Source organism: Neofelis nebulosa, chromosome 5 (genome assembly GCF_028018385.1).
Source record: "Neofelis nebulosa isolate mNeoNeb1 chromosome 5, mNeoNeb1.pri, whole genome shotgun sequence".
Lineage (NCBI taxonomy): Eukaryota > Metazoa > Chordata > Mammalia > Carnivora > Felidae > Neofelis > Neofelis nebulosa.
In genome coordinates, this window is record NC_080786.1 from 144831945 (window position 1) to 144853917 (window position 21973).

At 40.6% G+C, this 21973-nt stretch overlaps 2 protein-coding genes across 2 annotated transcripts; both read right to left on the reverse strand.

Moving 5' to 3' along the window:
- Positions 1 to 5564: 5564 nt before the first annotated feature.
- On the reverse strand, positions 5565 to 6990 carry LOC131511466 (keratin-associated protein 27-1). Its single transcript, XM_058729113.1, has one exon. It carries the CDS (start codon positions 6957 to 6959, stop codon positions 6345 to 6347), a length of 615 nt encoding a protein of 204 aa, XP_058585096.1. The 5' UTR covers positions 6960 to 6990; the 3' UTR covers positions 5565 to 6344.
- Positions 6991 to 14091: 7101 nt separating this feature from the next.
- LOC131511467 (keratin-associated protein 13-1-like) lies at positions 14092 to 14796 on the reverse strand. Its single transcript, XM_058729114.1, has one exon. It carries the CDS (start codon positions 14758 to 14760, stop codon positions 14230 to 14232), a length of 531 nt encoding a protein of 176 aa, XP_058585097.1. The 5' UTR covers positions 14761 to 14796; the 3' UTR covers positions 14092 to 14229.
- Between the last annotated feature and the right edge of the window lie 7177 nt (positions 14797 to 21973).

Below are 21973 nucleotides of genomic sequence, written 5' to 3' on the forward strand. Positions count from 1 at the left end.
CTGCAGGAAATTGAACTAGACTCTTGGGGATCAAGCCCCCCACCAGCTGCAGCCCCAGGGAAGCAGGACACAGGAAACCGGGAGCAAACCCACTTTGAGCAACCTGCTGAACAAACCTAGAGGTGAAAAGTGACAGAACGGCACTAATGTCTGTTTTTGTTTCCTGAGAATAAACTTTGAAAAGTATTTATTTCAGTAGTAATGGGTGTTCTACTATCTGGTAAGTATATCTGTGACTATTACAAACCTTGACTGAGATCTACTATAAATCTGATCATTGGATAAATACGTTCTAGCACTTGAGAATACTGATATGCTAAAATTTAAAATGTATTTGGTTCACGCTCTCCTGCAACCTAATTTAACACAATATGAAGTCTAGAGGATAGTTCTTTGTTTTGGGGACTTTCAAAACGCATTATTACATAGGTTTCCTAACATGGAGAGTGTCGGAGTGAATGAGGCTCCTTTCAAGGGGAAACATGAACAACCGTTAATAACCCTACTGTAAAGGTTGAGAGGGTCAATAGTGGAAGAGGGCTTTTTAATCCATGTGTTCCACTCTGCATATTCAATTTAAATAAGTAGCATGCCACTGTCCACAAAGCACTAGTGGTAAGCAGTGTCCTGATAAGGGAGGTGTTATACTTAGCCTTTTCTTGGCCTTTCCGTCTCCTTTTGTCACTATCTTCATCAATTAGTAGTTCCTGAACTCCTGCAGGGGAATTGGTCTTGCACTGGAAGCAATATCATATTGAGTAATGGAAGAATGGCAATGACCCTACCATTTTCAGTATTGAGATTCCTTTGTTCTTGTGACTGGATTCCAAGCACATTGGTTTTGCCTCTGGGCTCCAAGGAATAACTCTTTTTGAATCCCATTAGTGAATTTCTTTCTATCAAGCCAGGGGGTTGGAGGGGCACCTGGGTGGCTCAGTCGGTTGAGTGTGAGACTCTTGATTTTGGCTTGGGTCATGATCCCTGAGTCATGAGATGGAGCCCCATGTCAGTATCTGTTCTGACTGTGGAGCTCCTTGGGATTCTCTCTCCCCCCCCCCCTCTCTCCCCCCCTCCCTTCCTCCTTCTCTCCCTCCCTCTCCCACACTCATATGCTGTCTATCTCTCTAAAATACAATACAATACAATACAATACAATACAATACAATACCAGAGAAAATTATACAAAAGCCAGCAATTCTTAATACTACGCAACCACAAAGATGTGTTTTTCTAATTCAAAATTTCATTTAATTTTTAGATCTTTACCCTATTTGTGTCTATCTCCCTAGAGTATGTGTTATTGCTAACCAAAGCCATAGCTCTGATATAACCAGTATTAGTGAGTAATCAATTATCTCAAAAAGGACTCTTGCTTTGTGCTCATTGTTCCGTTTTTAGCTATTTTTGTAATTGATTATCATTATTTCCATTTGGGTTCCAGGGGAAGAATACCAATTGCAGTGAATGAATTTCAAACTGAGGGAGTGACAGGAAGTTGCTGAAGGTAGAAACAGGAAACAGAACTAGGGAAAGATATTCTGGCTTCCAGAAAGGTGTCAGTGACTCTGATGCAACATGGAACAAAATGCTGTCCTCTGGGCACCTGAGTGGCTCAGTGGGTTAAGCCTCTGACTGTTGGCTTCCGCTCATGTCATGATCTTGCTGCTTCGTAAGTTCGAGCCCTGTGTGGGGCTCTGTGCTGACAGTGGGGAGTTTGCTTAGGATTCTCTCTCCCTCTCTCTCTCCCCTTCTCCCATTCACACTGTCTCTGTCTCTCTCTGGATAAATAAATAAACTTAAAATGTTCTCATATCCCCCTAATGTCTAAAACAGGCTCAGAGTTTTGAAAAGGAACATATTTAACTAGAAAGACATAGGGACTAAGGGTATGAAAAACAGAATTGCTAACAACATCAAGACAGTCAAGCTTACATCGTAGAAACATCTGACTCCATACTGTCTAAACACCTTCTCTTGTACTTAGATTACATAATTTCACATGATCTGACGTTCATGTTCTTTTCTAAGATATTGAAAATCTATAATATTTCACAAACTCCAATGAAATATGCCTAAATCCTTTCTAGCATTCCCGGTTGTAATTAAGGCATCCGATCAGCTATATTTAGTTCCCTGGTCATTTCATCCACAACTTTGTTTCTTTCTCGCCGTTGTTTCTGTAGATGACATACAATTGTACAACAATAAAATATAACCAGACTAAGTTTCGATTTATTTATTCAGAACCTCTATAGGACACAGAGATCTCCCCCATATTTGGGTTGCTCTGGGGACAAAACATACAATGTCATCTGGTAGTCAGGATTTATACCTCAAACTCTGAAGTCAAACTCACCGGATTAAAATCCTGGATCCACCATTTCCCATCTGCATGATCTTGGATTTCTTAATTTATATGTGTCTTCATTTATATGTGTCTTCATCCGCATTGAAAAAAAAAATGAAGATTTAAAACATTGTACTCGTCCGACTAGGTTGTTTAAACTTAAAGTTGAAAAGTACACATACAGTGCTTGGTAAACAATTAGGACCAAATTAATAAGAGTCATCTTATGGCTTTTGGCACTGTATTGCATAAGCAAGAAAATGTTCCTGAAATTCATTATGCTTAGCTTCCGGGAGAAAAGCATGCTATTAAGCTATTGATGTCTTGAAGAGTCTAGGGTAGGTGATACCAATGACCAAATCCAACCAGAGCCTTCCTGTTCAAGCAGGAGGAATTTCCTTGATCTATGAGGAATGTTCTGTAGCATGTACCCACTGAGTCACTTCTACAGTTTTTGAGAGTACTGCACAGACTATTTGGGTTATGTTCCATACTGTGTGTAACCTTTGTACCTATAATGGAAGGGCTTTTACTGGCCTCTGTCTTAAAATTCAAATATGGTATAGAGAAATCATGAGAATAAATGGAGGCTGAGGCCCAAGAAGCAAATTATCAGATGAAATGTCAAATGATTCTTACATAAGTTGACACAAACACTTCATTAAGCATTTAATGTCCATGATGTCATGTAGTTGTCACAATCATTCAGTGATTTAGGCATTATATCCATTTTATTTTATTTTTTTAAAATTTCTTAATGTTTTAATTTATTTTTTAGACAGAGCATGAGCAGGGGACAAGCAGAGAGAGAGGGAGACAGAATCCAAAGCAGGCTCCAGGCTCTGAGCTGTCAGCACAGAGCCTGATGCGGGGCTCGAACTCATGGACTGTGAGATCATGAACTGAGCTGAAGTCGGACGCTTAACCTACTGAGCCACCCAGGCGCCTCTATCTCCATTTTATAATAGAGGAACTGAGTCTTTGAAATGTTACCTTGTCCCAGGGCACATAGCTGGTAAATGGCAGAATTTGGATTTGAACAAGTTTCGGTATATTCCAAGGCCAAGAGATGGCCTACAAAGCATATCTTTCACATTATCACACCATTATCTATTCATTTTTTTAATGTTTATTTATTTAATTTATTTTATTTTTTATTATTTTTTTTTAAATTTACATCCAAATTAGTTAGCAGATATTGCAACAATGATTTCAGGAGTAGATTCCTTAGTGCCCTTTACCCATTTAGCCCATCCCCCCTCCCATAACCCCTCCAGTAACCCTCAGTTTGTTCTCCATATTTATGACTCTCTTCTGCCTTGTCCCCCTCCCTGTTTTTATATTATTTTTGTTTCCCTTCCCTTATGTTCATCTGATTTGTCTCTTAAAGTCCTCATATGAGTGAAGGAGAGAAAGAGAGTACAGTTCTGGGAGGGGCGGAGAGAGGGAGAGACAGAATCCCAAGCAGGCTCCATACTGTCAGTGCAGAGCTCAATGTGGGGTTTGAATTCACAAACCGTGAGATCAAGACCTGAGCTAAGATCGAGTCAGACTCTTAACTGACTGAGCCACCCAGGTGCCTTACCATTATCTATTCCAATACCAAGAATCTTTAGTTCCTGAATCCACACAATTTCTCTCTACAATGAGTTCCAATGTGCTCCATGTTGGGTTAGATTAGATAGATACTGACCCCTTCTTCAGCTAACTTCCCCTTAGGGGAGTGATCACATTCAGCCTGGAAAGAATGAAGGTCTAGGATGATACACAGAGTATGTGGAAAAATGAAAACGCTTTTTAACATTGCTGTTCCCTTCTCCTGCCTTCCCCTGCTCACCATACACACACACACACACACACACACACACACACACGCACACCACACTTAGCCACTTAGCCACTTGGCACCAATATCCTGTCTCCCAACAAGCCACACCCATTAAAGGAACATATACTTGGAAGGCAAATGAAAGAGCTGGTTTTCCTCCTGTCTTCAGAAACAGTGGCCAAAATGAGTTGTACTTTTCCCAGGCCCTCCCATTTGAGTTGCATTAGTAACAACCTTCACTGTGCATGAATTTCAACCGTGTTTTCATGATGGGCTGTGACAGGAATACTGAGAAGCTTCCACGCAGATGAAAGCTCTCCTTGGCGTTGACAGTGCTCTGCCACTGCCGGCACTGCTCTGCTCAGAAGCTCAATGTCAAGGTCCCCTGCTGCAGGAAGGCTCTGCTGTTGTGGCTGCCATATGCTCTGTTAATATTGATGAGACCAAACAGTGTTCATTCAGCCTCTTTCAGACCTGCCTCAGCTATCTATCAACTCCACCCCTCTATGGCAGCACCTCCGTACGTGGTAGTTTATGGATTTTAGGCTTAGATCACCTCCGTTAGGATAACAGATGCGCAAATCAACATCAGCTCTGTCATAAACTCAGATACTTGCCAGCCCACCTACACGAGGCATGGAGTATGTTTTCTTAGGATTTCCTTTGGTGGAAGGTGCTACCTGCATCATTCAAGATCCAAAACAGCTAGCCTTTCACTCTTTGGACGACTGGCGTTCCTAATCTGTCAGAGATCTTTGGGTTTCTCTACAGATCGCTGCCTCTCTTCGTATGGAGTCTCCGAGCTAGCTAATCATGTTGGGAAATCTTACTGAGCATTTCCTACATACAAGGTCATGTGCTGAGCACTTTCAAATTATTAACTTATTAAGTCTCACAGTGGAACTATCATTAACATCGCAGTTTTGAACTTGAGGAAACGGAGGTGAGAGTCGTTAAATAATTTGTACAGAGCCTCACGGTAGGGTTTCGAACAACCCTCACCCGGCAAGGCTGAGATTCAGACCCAGGAAAAGCTGACTTCAGAGTTCATGCTCTTCACCACTCCCGTATGTCACTCCGAAAACCGAGAACTCCATTTAAGAGCACACCCATAGCTTCTCAATAGCCAAGCTATTCTAAGCAAAATTAATGTATCTCCACACATTCTGGCCCCACGGTTTTATGATCTTCATACTGAGGATGTTCCCTTTCTGCTGCTGACTACCACAACCATGTTCTTTTATTCTGCTTGATACTATACAAACAATTGTAATGGAACATATTCTCTTTTTTTTTTTCTTCCAAATAGTTATACCATTTTCATCTGGTGAAAAAGAAAACCCAGTAACGTAAAACCCACAAAAGTGTTGAAGAAAAATAATGTGACAATTAAGTTTGTAATTCTAAACGCAGTAAATTTATTTAACACGAAGAGTGTTTTCCCAACTCAGAAAACACTTAAGAAATAGTGAAAAGAAGAAGACGGATAGCAGAAATGCAGTGGATCCACTAAGCCGGAGCTCATTATATTCAAAGCTCTCTGGCTACTATGTGGTTATGAAGTCCATGGAAGTGAAATTGAAAATTCTCTTGCACTTTTCCAGCAATAGATTCAATCTCACAGTTGACTACAAGAGAGTTGTGATACAGCAGATAAAATAGTGAATGGACAGGGGTAGATACAGATTTCAACTGCGGTTCTGATGTTATTAACAACACGGACAACGTCTGATAGAGTTGAACCCATCAGATTCACGGGACTAGACAGGGTTCAGGGTCCCTTTAAACTACAATATAATCTAGATTTCTGAGATTAGGCGCACATTACATTTATATATTATAATAAACCAGATTCAGTGCTAAGTGTTTCTGCTGATAATAACCAGTACTCATGTTAGTTACTGGTTGCAACTCTAAGTGCTCTGCGAATAGTGTCCTCGTGACCTAAAATATTTAACACGCTTCCCAATCCCAGCTTCCAACCAGAAATGCCCCAAAGAGCAAAACCCAAAATCTTTTCTCTTTGTAGACAGCAAAAGACCCGTCCATTCACTCACAAACACACAAAACATAATACGTATTTAGAGAAATAAAAGTTCCTAGATACCTTGGAAAATCAATTTATCTGAATTAGACTATGTTATCTCCTCTACACATTCTCTGCATTCTTCACTTACTAGGCAGTTGCAAACCACCAGTAACACAGCAGGTTGGCTCATAAGTGTTAGAAGAAGATTCCAGGAGTTGTGGCCCTGGTGCGACGTAGACCGGAGGCCTACAGGAACCGGATTCAGGGCTCTGAGATTGACATTGGCCAGGGTCACATTCCAGAGTCTGACAACTCTTAGACACATAAGTCTTGGGTGGACAACTCTTTGCCACGTGGCTCACAGGCTGGCAGTTCTGGACTATAACTTTCTGGCTGCTTCCTGACTGGCAAGGCTGAGAAACACACGCCAACATTGCTGAGGAACGTCCTGATTGGCATGCTGTCTTTTCACGGGGCCTGGAATTAGAGCGAGTTGTTTGGAAAACTCTGGGGAGGCAAGCACTTTGCGTGCAGCTCTGCTCTGTGCCCAGTTCCTGTTTACAGTTGGGCACTTTGCAGCTGGTAGTTTCACTGCAGGTTTCTTGAAAGTCGTCCAGGAGCCAGGTCCTGCCATGGCAGCTGCTGGGTAAAAAAAATCCATCTTCAAAGCTTATGAGCTTAGACCCATGTACAATGGCAGAGAGTGGTGGGACATTGTAGAAGTTCCTGGGAGAGTGGCCTTGGCTCTTGGACATACTGTTGAAACCCTTGATTGAAGTCGGTCTTAAGGACCCAGCATGCCAGATCTGAAGATTCCTTTTTGGCGAGATTATATACTCAGAAAACTGGGTGTTGGCTTCTTCTCAAGACTCCTTTCCACCTCATTGCTTAAGCTAATTTGAAGTATAACATCTCATTAGCACTTTGTTTAGTAACATATGAAGATAATGTCCTATTAACAAAGAAGCTGATCAGTTTTGAGTCCTCAATATAGCTTTCATGTTGGCCCCAAAGCTGACTCATACGGGTGGAGTTTGTCAAATATGAGTCCCAACATGCCTCCCAAGCTAACACTTTTTTTTTCTTAGTCACCATGACTCTCCATATTGGTAAATGGACAAAACAAATGTATGTGGAAATAGCCAACTGTGTACTAATCGGTATTCAGCACTAGAGTTTTCAGAGAGGCTCTTTTGGCAAAAGAAAATAACGTGATCAAGACATTTTCAGTCAGAAGCCAATCCAATTAAACCAACCCTCATTCTACTCAGATCTTTGTCTGTCCAATTGATCAGGATGTGTGAAGGACTCGACAATGAAATCTTTTCTTACTGTTCACCCAAAGTACTGACAGTGACCATTGTCCTATGAATGTCTTTCTATTTGTCCACCATTTTGTTTCCCTCCTCTTACTCAAGGTCAAATATAAATGTTGCCTCTTTATGAAGCTTTTCCCGGATCTTCCTATTTGCAGGTTACTACTTCTTCTGAATTATCAATGGACTTTGACACATTCTTTATGATGACTGTATTTATACCAAGTGGTGTCTTTGCTTCTATTTGTGCTTCTCGACGGGTGATATTTGCCTTTGTAACAATCCTCTTTCAGATATGCTTTTCATTTTTGTTTATGGTGCCCTGTTTTTTGACTGTAGAATGATTGAGTCTTACATCTATCACATTAGCCACTGTACTTAGTATAGTGTCATACTCATAACATAGGGCCTACGAGCACAATTTCTATGGCACCTTCTATAACTCACTTAGTTCAGCTCTTAACAGTGAAACAATAGAAGTGCCTTCTTAGCACCATTCTCTGGCTCCTTTTCTCAGGTCTGAAGAAAACCAAGAACATTCAGGAACCTGATACAAGTCCTCCTTAATATGTGATGGCCTGGGGATGTCATATATTTCAACGGACGCACCTGAATACATTCAGCCTGACAAGCTGCCTGCTCAACTTGTGCAAGAGGCCTTCATAGCACATGCAAGCTATTTATGATTTTGAATGACCAGTCTTGTGTGTTTAAAGATCCCAATATGCTGTCCACATGGCCCCAATAACCCATTTAAATCTTATGCATAGTTGTATTTATCATTGCATGGAATACTTCCACTGTAGCTTGTATTAAACGGATTTCCATTGCCTTGAGACTAAGATCCATATTCCTTAGTCTGGCCTACACAGCACCTTGCGAAACCTGAGTGCTGCCTGTTTTTTCTAACTCCAAATCTTGTCATTTCCCTCTGCCCAACATCCTCCATGGCACAGGCCTCTACTTGGCCCTTGAGCATGTCTAGCCTCTCTTTGCCTCAGCACTTTGCACGTGCCTCTGCCTGTCTGTTTCATCCCATTTCTGCCCTCTCAAACTCGGCATACAGATTCCTCCATCATCTTTTGTGTCTTAGCTTAAGAGCGACTTCGAAGGGTGGCTTGCCTTCATCACTCTGTTTGAGAAAAGATTGCGTTCTCAGAGTCTGTTTTTCTTCCCTCATAGAACTTATCTTACTTTATAATGATTTTGTTTGTTTCTTCACCGTGCCTTTGCCCCTACACTATGAGTTCCATAAAGGCAAAAAGTGTGAATGTCTTCCTCACTATTCTATCTTCAGCCCTGAGCCCAGAGCCTGGCTGGCACATAATAAGAGCTCCATTGATGTGTTTTGAAAAATTAATGAATAGAAGCTGCTAAATAAATGGAAGGTGCTAAATGTATTCAAATTATAGTTAATGTCTCAAGGGATGGAGTTCTGAAACCTTGACATACACAAGATTTTCAAGAATTGGCCAGGGTACAGAGTTTAAAGAGAAAAGAAAAATAACCATTGCCTACCTTTCAGCTACTCCTTTGTGAAGTAAGAGCAAAGTCATCAAGAAAGCCACTTATTAGCATGGCAGAGGCTGAGTCAATTATTTTAAAATAATGTTTGATCGTATGCAGGCATGTTTTAAAAAGCTTTTGCCATGGAAAAAGAGCACCACTTTTCACTGTCAGCATGACAAAGTCCTATTGCCAGATTTGGAGGGGACAGAGGCAGGACATCATAGAGGCCAGCATTCACACAACTGCCTCCAGCAGAGTGCCTTCTCATTAACCTCACAATGTGTAGCAAATTAGCAAATACCTGTGCGGTTCCCAATCTCCAAATGTCAAATAGTGATGCTGGGTCTGTCATTTGTGAATAAGGCCACCCCATGTGTCCTTTTCTCTTTGGGCGGAAGCATTAACTTGCACATTCTATTTAACTGAGTGCTGAATTAATAGGTGTTTTGGCATGCAATTTTGGTTCAAGGAGTAAATACATATTTTCACTGGTGCTAGATATATAAAGGGAGTTACTTGGCTTATTACTGTGGAATGACGAATGCTAGGACAACTGGTCACCTTGAGATTGTTTCCATGAAACCTACTAAAAACTAAATGTTAGCTTTGTAAGCACTTGGATAATGATAATTATACAGTATATCTCCTAGTATTCTTGTGAAATAGGTAGAAATAGTCACCTTATTGCTTAAGGTGACTGGACACTTTGCTGCTGAATGATTGAATAATTCATTGGTCTCTCCTGGTCTGGAAGGATAAAAATGATTGCAGCTGCAGTAGTACGTCCTTACCACCAGAGGGTGCAATATCAACAATCCTTGTGGAAAAGAAATTAAATACAAGGATTCTCCAGTTAGGGTTCTAAGCCAAGATCTACAATCCCAAACCTTAAACGCTTCTCTTAAATGTCTATGCCGTGGCTGCTTCGTTTTTAAAATGAAAACTGTAAGAGTATCAATCTCATCAAGTGGTTTTACAAATTAAATGAGATGATATATATGATACCCAATTGCCTGCCTCATATTGACTGGTAAATGAATAAAAGTAGTAACTGTTTCTCATCAGGTTAAGGATGTTTGTGCAAACCAAAATGTTGTTCGGATGGCAACATAAATCTTGGATTGATATAAAACTATAAGGTAAAATAAAAGCAGTATCTTTTTTTGTGTGTTTGAGATTATGTTGTTTGTATCTATAAATGTTGCACATTTCATTCTTTTAAGGATCAGATTGGGAATGGATTCATTCCCATTAAAGATCTAGTCAACCTGTTTCTGTCACTTGATGGTTATAAGGTTGAACAGTTTATATTACCTTCATATTTGATTATGTGCCTATGTTGAATTTCTAATCACTTGCTCAGCTCTATTAAAGTAAGTAAGTAAGTAAATAAATAAATAAATAAATAAATAAATTAGAGTCACCCTTGAGTAACATAATTCAGCTCAATTCTCCCACAATTTATTTCCTCTATCCTTGCCTTAGTTTTATCTCACCAACCAAATGACTTAAGTTAATTTAAATCCATTCCTCTTCTCCAACCAGGAGGTCACTCATGTAGACAGATTGCATAGCAGTTTAAGAATACTAGACCAAGAGTGAAGAGATTTGGCTTCTAGCCCTGGTTCTATTAATTCACTGCATGAATTTGGACAAGTCACTTTGCCTTTTTGGATATCTTACAAGATAATGACTTTAGATGAGAAGATCTCAAAGGTCCTTTCTAGCTGTCACATTCTATGATTTTCTATCAAAATCTTAATATCTTAGAGTTAAAAGGACATTAAATGGCATCTTGTCAAATCTTCCTACTGAATGAAATCTGCACTTTCATTTAAGCCATATAATTTTTATTAAGATTACTTATGAAAATTTTAACAGAACAAAGACTGAAGTTAGTAGACTATTAGTTGCCATGCATGCGGGTAGAAATCTATGACTTAAAATGAATAGTTCTATTGTATTTGGGAGCAACTCTGAGAGTAAAGAAAGTGTACGTTTTTCATTGGTCTACCTCAAAAAAGTGTGCCAAAGGGAATGACCAACTTCCTTTAAATATACCATTTTGTAAAGTGAGTCAAGTACCATATAATGCCTCTCAGACACTGTAACGCATACAGAAAAAAATTTTTTTTAGTCTCTGGAATACTCAGAGTTATGACATTATAACCGTAATAATGATCCTATGTGGAATATGGAAATGGTCACTTGCCAGCTTTATATGTTTCTAATGATAGATTCTCTTAGAACATGATAATAAAAGGATTCACATGTGACATCATTTTTTTTCTATGAAGATATCTCTAAATAATTTTGCTTCTTGGGATAATTCTTGGTCATTTTCAATTCAATGATATCAGACTTTGATTCAAAAGAAAGAAAGAAAGAAAAAGAAAGCAAGAAAGCAAGAAAACAAGAGAGAAAGAAAGGCAGTAGTACACAGGGTGTATGTAGTCATTAACAAAGAGTAATTGAAAAAAAAAAGAATGGATCACAGTATCTCAGCCATTTGAGTAATAACTTCCATATTTCCTAACCCCTTGTTCCATTAAGTCTTGAATGTGAAAGTGTCATAGTTTATTTATAGTAATAAATAGTAATTATACACTTGCTTTTGTTTCTTTTCCCAGATGCACTTACTCTGGCCTGCCTCTGAGGTCAGCTTTTGGTGAAGTTATGTTTCTGCCTTTGTGTGATCCAGAAGTGGGAATTAATTTTTGAGTTCTCCCACTTAACACTATGGTTACTGCTGTTGTGAAAATACGTCATTAAGATGGTGCTAAATCTTTCTTGATCGCAATGGTGAGCAGAAAATGAATGACCCTACTGACAACCAGCTTAACCCAATTGAGTTCAACTAGCAAAAATGAATGAATGTTTGTTGCCATTGACATGATGCATCCTGGGGATTGTAACCCTAGCTTGATTTCATTCATTCATCTACCAGATTAACCTTTATCGAGTATGTACTACTTTCGGGATTTCATTAGGTAAGATCCCATTGTGTGCATCAAGGATATAACAAGCGTAGACAAAACTGTACTGGTTAAACCAAATAACACTTGAAATAAAATATAAAACAGTGACCTTGTAATTAACAAAAATATAAGCATATTTAATGCTACCATTGTGTTGGAAATATCAACTCTTTTGACTGTGGAGTCTACCTAAAAAAAGTGAGAGGAGAGATAATATTTCTGCGGGTTTTGAAGAGTAAGAAAGACATGACACTCCTAGAGGGAGAAGACTGTACTGCACAATGTGTTCGAGGAAAAGAGTAGGTGGCGTCGATGGAGTGCACGTTGGTGGAGGGAATGCACGTGGGGTCGTGTGGAGAGGGATTGGGACAGGGCAAAGGTGGCCTGCAAATGGTCTTTAACATAGACAGACCTCAGGGCACCTGGGTGGCTCAGTCGTTAAGCATCTGACTTCGGCTCAAGTCATGATCTTGCGGTCTGTGGGTTCGAGTCCAGTGTCGGGCTCTGTGCTGATAGCTCAGAGCCTGGAACCTGCTTCGGATTCTGTGTCTCCCTCTCTCTCTGCCCCTCCCCCACTCATGCTCTGTCTCTCTCTCAAAAATGAATAAACATTAAATATTAAAAAAAAAAAACCTTACATGGGCTGTTCTTGGGAAGGCGGGGTGGTTTTAGCCTTTAAATGAGGGTCTCATTTGCCAAAGCGTTAACTCCAAGTCACAGAAATTGTTTTCCAAAATGGCTTAAGTAAGTGAAACTTAGTGGCTCATATTGACTAAAGTCCAGAGACAGTCTGGGCTCTACTCCTTGCATTTCTCTTGCCTTTACTGTCTTTCAGGTGATGGTGTAATTTTCAGGCCGCATACAAGATGAATGCACGTGATACGACAAGGTCTAGAGGAAGAGATGGTTGCTCCGCAAAACTCCACAAGAACTTTAACCGGAAGAACCTGTCCACATCACTCCTTGTTTCTCATTGGCGTAAGTCAGAGCACGTGCTCCCTCCTGAACCAATCACTTCCAGGGAAGATTGGGGTGCCCCCTTGTACTGGCCAGATTCCATCCTGAAAGTGGGAGCATAGCAACGTTCTTTGGAAGGACTGACTAGACTCAGATAAGCAGGGATACATAAACAAAGCACAGTTCTTGTGGGGGGAGGGAAAAGAACGCCTGTGAGGGTGATGACAATGAGTACCCAGATCCACTTACACATTTTTTCTTCCTACTTACGTATTTTCAAATGTAGATGACTGTGTTTGCCCAAACAAGAGAGTTTAGTAGACTACCTGGGTATCACATCCAGATCTAAGCCCAAGATATCAAGAGGTCCAATCTTCCTGCTCAGTTAATATTATCTATTCATGATAGGGCTACATTTCCAGGAGCTCCCAGGGACTTCTTTGAAAACAGATGGTTGTCCAGTGACCAAGGGAGGAGAGAGTCAAGCATCAAGTTGAGAAAGAACTCTTAGAAAGTGAATTAATTTTATTATAATAAAATGTATACATGTTTAGTTTCATTCATACTTAAAATGTTTGTTTCATCATACCCAGTTACTGCTGTTAGTATAATATCAGGACCTCAAAATTCCATTATTGCTTGTAAAAGTGGGTGAAAGGAGCTCATGAAAAGTGTTTTGACATTTCCTCATCTGATGCAGCCAGGATAATACACTCGAAGCATCACTGTTGTCTCTGGAACTTTTCTTCTTGGATTAGACCCATTAGTAGTTTAACCAAAGTAAGGTACCTAATAAGGCCGAAATGATTATAAGCAGAAGATTTTAGAATAACCTCCAGCCCAAGCTGTGATTCCACTTGCCAAAAATTCCTGGGAACGAGCAATGTGTTGTCAGAGAATTCTGCCTACCCAGGAACCTGTTTCTTAAATTAAACATTTCTTTTTGGAGAAAACATAGTAGGTTTGAAATTCCCAATGGATATCTTTTTTTTAAAATTAACACTGACTTATGATCCAATATCAAATTACATGAGTTTATTTGAAGGGAAAAAAAAAGACCACTTGGTCCATTTTGAACAAAAGAAGTATGAAGGAAAATAGAAGAAAAATAGAAGGAAAAAAGAATAGGTATTCTATGAGATAAATGGTTTCACATTAATAGGATTTGTTTTAATTATCACTTTTCTAGCTAGTAGAATATAGACTCTAGCCAGATAATTGCAGAGACTGACTTTGAAGGGCAGTGAAGTCCAGGTCCAGAATCCTTAACAAGTTGGTTGGTGGTAGAAACCAGATCTACAGGTTGGTTGGCAATAAGAAGTTTGGCTGCTCTTAGAAGCCAGGTAGGTAGGGCGGTAGACGTTGGACCCATAGCCCAGGGAAGGGAACCCATAGACTCCATAACCCGGGGATCCAAAGCCCTGGGATTCGCAGCCCAGGGAGTAGGAACTTCTAGGTCCATACCCCAGGCAGTAGCCTCTGATGGATCCATAGTTCAGAGATCCAGGGTAAATTGACCTGCAGGGACTACAGAGCACAGAGGTCCTTGGGCGGGAGCAGGACGTCTGGCAGGGGCCGGACACCACGCAGGACGTCCGGCAGCTGGTGGGCTCACAGGAGGTCTCCTGACAGCCGCTGTAGAGGGAGGAGCCCAGCTGGCAGGTGCTGGGAGAGCAGAGGTCAGTGCAGTAGACCAGGTTGCTGGGGGAAGAAGAGCCACAGGAGGAGCTTGGGTAGCGCAGGTAGCCCCCAAGGGAGCGGGAGGAGAAGTTTCCGGAACAGCAGCTGTAGGCCATGTTGATGGCAGATGTGGGTCCGGCTGAGTTACAGTGAGAAGATATTGTGATATCTCCCAGGCATGTTTATATGCATATATATCCCCTCACTGCACTGGGTATGGTGCAGACCCTTGCCATTCTTGTGCATGTCTTGTCATGAAAATAACTAATTATCCTAGGCTATAATTATAACTGAACACATTCATGTGTTCTTAACTGCTATTTAATTATTCTGATTTATAGAAGGCACTCGTCGCTTTTTTTTTTTTTCTGGAAATAAGGTGTGGTTTGCCTTCAAAGATATTTGTCATGATGCAGATAGTGCCCTCCCTTCTTCACGAGCTTGACCGTGGGCATTTTGAGCATGAATGTATAACTTGTTACCACCAATGCACTCCTAACAGCCACCCACACCCCCCTCCCAAATATTTATGTATGTTTTATTGAGCATTTACCATGCGTAAAACATTGAAAATTGTGGCATCATCTAATCCTTGCAACAACCTTATGAGATAGGAATTGTCACTAATTTAGTGACCCACGTGTGCCTTTCTTCAAAGCCAGAAGGAACCACAATGGTATGCTAACAACTTGAGAAGCTTGTCTTTTTCACTTCGAGTATCATGTGAGCAATGAATGCACGTGAAAAAATAACATTTCAGTGTGATAACATTTGCATTTTATCCGATGGGCCTCCGTATGGAGTCTTACCTCTTTTATGAAATCCCTAAATGCCGCCACTGAAGGAACAACTTCTTAATCATTTTAGTTCTGTTTTCTCGTATGCAAAGTTACCATGGAGATGGTTGTTTCAAACTGCCTTCTATTTGTCCTCTCATTTAGCTTATCATCAACAAGCAACTCATGTTTTATCCAGTATGGAGTTATTGGATTCTTTTTCCATGTGAGGCAGAGAATTCTTTGGCAAACACTTAGCCTATCGCTGAGAATAATTGCTAAAAACTGATATACTTTGAGTGACTTGACTACCGATGAAGCGCATTTGCAAAAACTTGAATTTTTAATAGTGTGCTAACCTTTGCCAGCTCAGTTGGGAGTGAGAAATGAGACACCTCGGAGAGTGATTCATTTCACTCCCTGCTGAGCTTCTCTTTTGCTCATCGTTCTAGAAAGACAAAGAAGCATAAAACGTACCTTCATACCAAGTAGTTAAAATCATCCTTATGACTATAAAAAAAAAATCAATGGTATAAAGAAAAGTCCTGGAATTAGAGATGTCTTTTTCCCCCCACTTACGATAATATCCAACTTCTGCCTGCAAGCATCTTTTAGAAATTGGAGACAAAAAGCTATTTATGTAATTTGATCTTTCTGTTTGTTTTGCAGGTGATTTGTTTTCTAATCTCCTATAGTGTTTGCTTATCTGGCACCAATGGAAGAGTTTGCTGGTTGTTTTGCTTACAAATTTCTGCCGAATGTTGTGCTCACTTCTCTAAATCCTTTTCATTCCTTAAAGGCAAAATCAAATCCCTCCTATCTGACAGGTGTTCATCTCAGCTGAGCTTTGACTCTTCTGACATCAGAATCTTAGTATGTGATAAGCTATCCATTTGGTGCACACACGCACACACATACACACACCGATAGAGAAGGAATTGCAAGGGATGCCTTTTGATATGGGTCATGCAGAATGAGTTAGACTTCAGCCTTCTGAATTTGCAGAACAGCCACATGCAGGGAAATACCTCAGGGTCAGCAGCAGTAGGGCTTAGTCTTCTTTGCCCCAGCGACTGGCACATGGTGGGTACTCCTGAGTTATTTCTGAGCTGAAGGAATATATCAAATCATTAACTTTTTATTTTTATACTTATCCAAAATAAATATATGCATATGAACTAATTGTTTTTTTTCTTTTAAAACTTATTTTTATGAAAACTCTAAGTGAAACAAGTCTCTTTCATGATTAAATATAATCCCCAAGTATAAATTCAGTGCGGGAAGTGACCCGAGATATCTATCCCCCACCCCCACTCTACACACAGCTGGCCTTGGGGCCTTGATTAATTATTATTTCTTTTCTGTTTCAAACCACTTCATTCTCATCCATCCGTTCAAATGGTTCTGCTTTCTCAGCCTTATGACAAGGTCAACTTTTCTCCCATCCAAAAATGTCACACAGTGTCATTTCCTTCGTGACGATATAGCTCTCCTAATTTGTTAAGGATAGCATTCTCTAAGAAAGTGTGCCTTCAGTCTGTCAATGATCTTACTTCTTTTTCTCTTTTCAATAACCATAGTTTCTCTCTCTGGCTTACCACTCTTCCGAAATCTCACTGGCATCGCCAGCAGTGGCTCTATGCTGCTAAATGCAATGGGCGTTTTGGGGCGATCTTATGTGAACCTTTAATCACATTCAACACAAGTGACTGACTGTGCCCTTGATCTTGAAACATGTTCATCTATGTAGTTCCCTAACGTCACACTCCTCATTTTCTAACTGCCACCTAATTCTCTGTAACTTTAGTTGGGTTCCTGTACATAACAGGTCCTGAGGCGTGGTGCTCACCTCTTGACACATGCTGCCTATAGAGGAGGCACGTCCCCATCATGGCTTAAAATACTATCCATATTCTGTGTCATTCAAATGTATATTTTCATACACGCCTCTTTTTATTTTTAATCCTAGGCTCCGATATCCAATTACTTACCAGACATTTCAATTTGGAGGTTTTATAAGGGTGTCAAACGTTCATGTGTGCGAGATTGAACTTTTGCTCTTCCCTATGGAGAATGAAATATTTCTTTTCTTATCTGGGTAAGCAGCGTTTCCATCCATCTAGTTGCTTAACTCAAAATGCTTAGGATCCTCCTCATATATGCAATCCTTCCCCAAAGCGACCCGTCCTGTCTTCCAAATTCATCATAAATCCATCTAGTCCTACCTTTTAGTAGAGGGTTTGTCAACCTCATCATCAGTGACATTTTCGGATGTGTAATTCTTAGTTGTGGGAACTGTCCTGTGCACTGTAAGGCAGGACTCTTGGCCTCCATCCACTAGAGGCCAGTAGCACACCTCTTCCCCCCAACACACACACACACACACACACACACACTCATTAGGACAATTAAAAATGTCTCCAAAACTTGCATGGGGGAGAAAGCAGTTCTGGGAAAGAACACCTGCTCGAGTTCAAGGTGGTCTTCTTTCTTGGCGGGCTGTGAAAGAGTTCCAGCGTGGTCCGCCTCATCTTCAGAAAATGTCTCCTCCAATCTCTTCTCCCTATCCCTGCCTGACAAATCTTAAGGTGAAGAGCCGGTCATATCACTCTTTGATTAAAACTTTCTCATTGTTTTCGAATACATGTGCGATAAAACACAAATCGTCCACGTGACTTGCGAGGCTGCACAGTCGTGTCCCTGCCCATGGCTCTAACTTCATTTTCACACTGTACCCTTTCCCTCTCGCACCATTAAACTCTCTCCAGCTTTTTCCTACCGCAAGGACACGCTATTTTCTCTGCCTGCGTGTTCTTCCTTCACCTGGATAATTAAGATAATTAAGCTTTTCCTCACTTTATAACCACTGGATCCCAGGATAAATTAGGCTTTCCTATTATGTATCTATTACCCTTTTACTTAATTCTATCATCTTTATAATATATATATATATATATATATATATATATATATACTTTTTTAAATATGAAATTTATTGTCACTTGCGGGAGGGGAAGGAAAACAAAAGAGGTTAGAGAGGGAGGGAGCCAAAACATAAGAAACTCTTAAAAACTGAGAATAAACTGAGGGTTGATGGGGGGTGGGAGGGAGGGGAGGGTGGGTGATGGGTATTGAGGAGGGCACCCGTTGGGATGAGCACTGGGTGTTGTATGGAAACCAATTTGACAATATAATATATTTTTAAATTTCCCTGTAGACTAGAGCAGTGCTACTGAAAACAGCTAGTCCATGGAGTTTGTTACTCTCTGCCATGAGATAAATGGTGTATGCCAACAGGTAAATCAATGCATCACTTCCTTCATTAAGAACATTAGGAAGTCTTGCATGATTAAAATTGTTAGCCTCACTAAATCATAGGTTTGGTAACATCACTGATTTACCGTGGTCTATGACTCATTTTTTTGAGTGGCACATCTCTGACTATAATCTCTGGGTGAGGGGTGGGTGGTGGGGGAAGCAGCCAATAATTCTACTCTTTCTCGTTCAGCACTGAATCCTCTGCTCAAGAACGATCAAAGTTGTATAGTTGTTTTTCTTTTTTTTTAATGTTTATTTATTTTTTGAGAGACAAAGAGACAGAGCACGAGTGGGGGATGAGCAGATAGAGAGACACAGAATCCTAAGCAAGCTCCAGGCTCCCAGCTGTCGGCATAGAGTCCGATGCGGGGCTCAAGCTCAGAAACTGTGAGATCATGACCTGAGCCAAAGTTGGACGCTTAACCAACTAAGCTACCCAAGTGCCCATGTCTAGTTCCTTAATGGATAAATTAGGAAATGGATGGCTTTATCACCACCTAAATATCTCCTATCTCATTTTGTCTTTAGACCTCTGAACTTTCCCTTGTTCCGCCTATCCCCCTGGATGCTTCACAAAAACAGCAAAACCAGCAGAAGTTTAACTGCCTTCATAAACAGAGTCTCCCGGCTCAGATCTGCTTCTATGCCTTTTCACCCACCTAAATTATAGTACACCATCCATGCAACTCTGAAAATGGGATGTCCGGGAGACATCTAGAACCGCACCCCCCCACCCCGCCCCGCTTCCTCACTTCCCATCTCCCATCTTGGATCAGCATGTCTTGCTATTTTTTTTAATCTCTGAAACATATTAGAATACTTTGCTTTCCTTTCTTGCTGTGTCTCAGCTTTCCTATCTTTGCGACCGCAGGTGGTTCCTCAGTGTGCCCCCAAGCCTCTGGGCCTACCTGTCTCAACTCTGTATCTTGTGCATTTTTTCAGAATGTGCTTTCAAAAGTCTATGTTGACCTCTGCAAACTTGAATTCATATCTCTAAATATTTTATGCATGTCATTCTATGATCTGACCTTCACCATTATCTTGCACTGGATACCTCTGTGCCCTAATTTTATCTTCAAAAGATAGCACACCTCTCCAGCTCAGTTTAAGGGCTGAAGGCAGAGGAGTTACTCAGGCAAGGGGGGTCTTGTTTCAAGAAGCTCAGCGTCGGGAAAGAATGTCAGAAGAGAAGAGATGAAAGGTGAAGCTGGAGACAGACAGGAACCAAATTACGAGTGGTTCTGTCAGCCGTGGTAGGGGTTTGGACATCCTTTAAAGGTCCCGAAATCTCTGCAAAATCAAAAATCCTTTGGAACCGATTTGGAGGACGAAGACGATGCTGTATTTATTCTTCTTAGATTGAATCGCACGGCTCAAACTAATGGAAACTATGCAGATTAATTTTTCCTGCCCCTTCTCCGTGTGGATATCTTATGCCGTGCCTCAGAAATAAATCAGTACGTTTGATTATGGGGCACTGTCCTAGATACTACCCGGGGTATGGCTAATCCACCCCATTATCTTTCTGAAATCTGAAAAACTCTGGATTCCCAAACTCATCTGTCCTTGTTGGCTTAGACAAGGGAATATGATTCTGAAGCATTGAGAAACCATCTGTAGGTTATAAACATAAGTAGAACTAGATCAAATTTGCCTCCTACAAGGATGATTCTGGCTACAATGTGAAGACTGGATCAGAGGGTCTCCTAGGAGTATGAAATGGGTCCCTGGGTTCAGACCATGGTAGTATGATTCAATCGTCTATATTCTTAACCACAGTGCTTGGCTGCCTCCAATAAAAATGATAAAAGCCCAGGAACACATAGAATGATATGAGAAGGGGCCCACGTGGCACCCTGAGAAACTTCTACATTTAAGGAATTTGCAAAGAGGAGCCTGCAAAACACGGGAGTTAATAGCCAGTGAAGTAAAATGAAAATCAGGAGTGTAACAAACAAAATCAATGTACAGATGTGTTACAAAAAAAGGGAAGTAGTCAAAAAAGTATCGAATATTGGAGAAAGGTCAAATTAGGTAGATATTGCCCCTGGATTATAAACATGTCATGATCAGAGACAACATACATTCATTTTTTTCTTTTTTCTTTTCTTTTCTTTTCTTTTCTTTTCTTTTCTTTTCTTTTCTTTTCTTTTTTCTTTTCTTTCTTTTCTCTCCTTTTCTCTTCTGTTTTCTTTTCTTTTCTTTCTAATTTGGAAATGACCACAATTGCAACAGTGCCTGCCTAGCACATAGTGGATATTTCAAAAGTAATAACAGCTAATTTTAAAAAAAAAATTTAATGTTTATTTTTGAGAGAGATGGGTGGGGGAGAGGCAGAGATAGAGGGAGACACAGAATCTGAAGCAGACTCCAGGCTCTGAGCTGTCAGCACAGAGCCCAACGCGAGGCTCAAACTCGTGAACCATGAGATCATGACCTGAGCCAAAGCTGGACGCTTAAACACCTGAGCCACCCAGGCGCCCTTCACAGCTGAATTTTAGGGTTCTTCCTATGTGCAAAGGAGTCTGCATACATTATTTCGTTTAATCCTTAAAAGAGCCCTGGGAGGCAGGTGCTCTTATTATCTTCATTGAGAGACCCAGAGAGATGAAATATAGGGCCCAAAGTCACGTGGCTAGTGAGCAGTAGAACCAATATTTGAATCTGGTTTGAATTCGGAGCTCATGCCCTTAACCGCCGTCCTGTCCTGCTTCTCCAAGGGACAAAAGACCACACATCTGCAGACCACAGGGGCCTCTTGAGCCTCAAATTCAGTTCTAACCTTCTTGGATGTCGAAAAGAAAGGGAAGCAGTGCATAGTACTAATGTCCTCCCATCTTCCATGTGTTTGCTCAAGGGTCACTGCTTCTTGGTTTTTTGTTGTGTGCTGTTGAGTATACTCAACACAAAATGTTACATTACTTTCAGGTGTAGAGCATAGTGATTCCACAACTCTATACATTAGGCGCTGCTCACCGCGAGTGACGCTTCCTTACAAATGGACGCTCCTTACCGATTTTATAAAATCAGCAACCAAAGCTATCCACATAGTATTTAGCAATATGAGGAAGTGCAACCCCAGTGGGCCAATGACTCTTAAAAAACACCAAAGGAAAACATGAACAGGTTCAAAATCCATAAAAGTTTAGCTGAGTAGACAGAAACATTTCTGCACATGATGGTAGAAAAAGAATATCAAATAACTTATGATGTCATTTTTTAATGTTTATTTTTG

Excerpts from the sequence above, each read along its gene's own strand:
- LOC131511466 (XM_058729113.1), bottom strand. The coding sequence starts at position 6,959 with ATGTCCAAGAGCCAAGGCCACTCTCCCAGGAACTTCTACAATGTCCCA.
- LOC131511467 (XM_058729114.1), bottom strand. The coding sequence starts at position 14,760 with ATGGCCTACAGCTGCTGTTCCGGAAACTTCTCCTCCCGCTCCCTTGGG.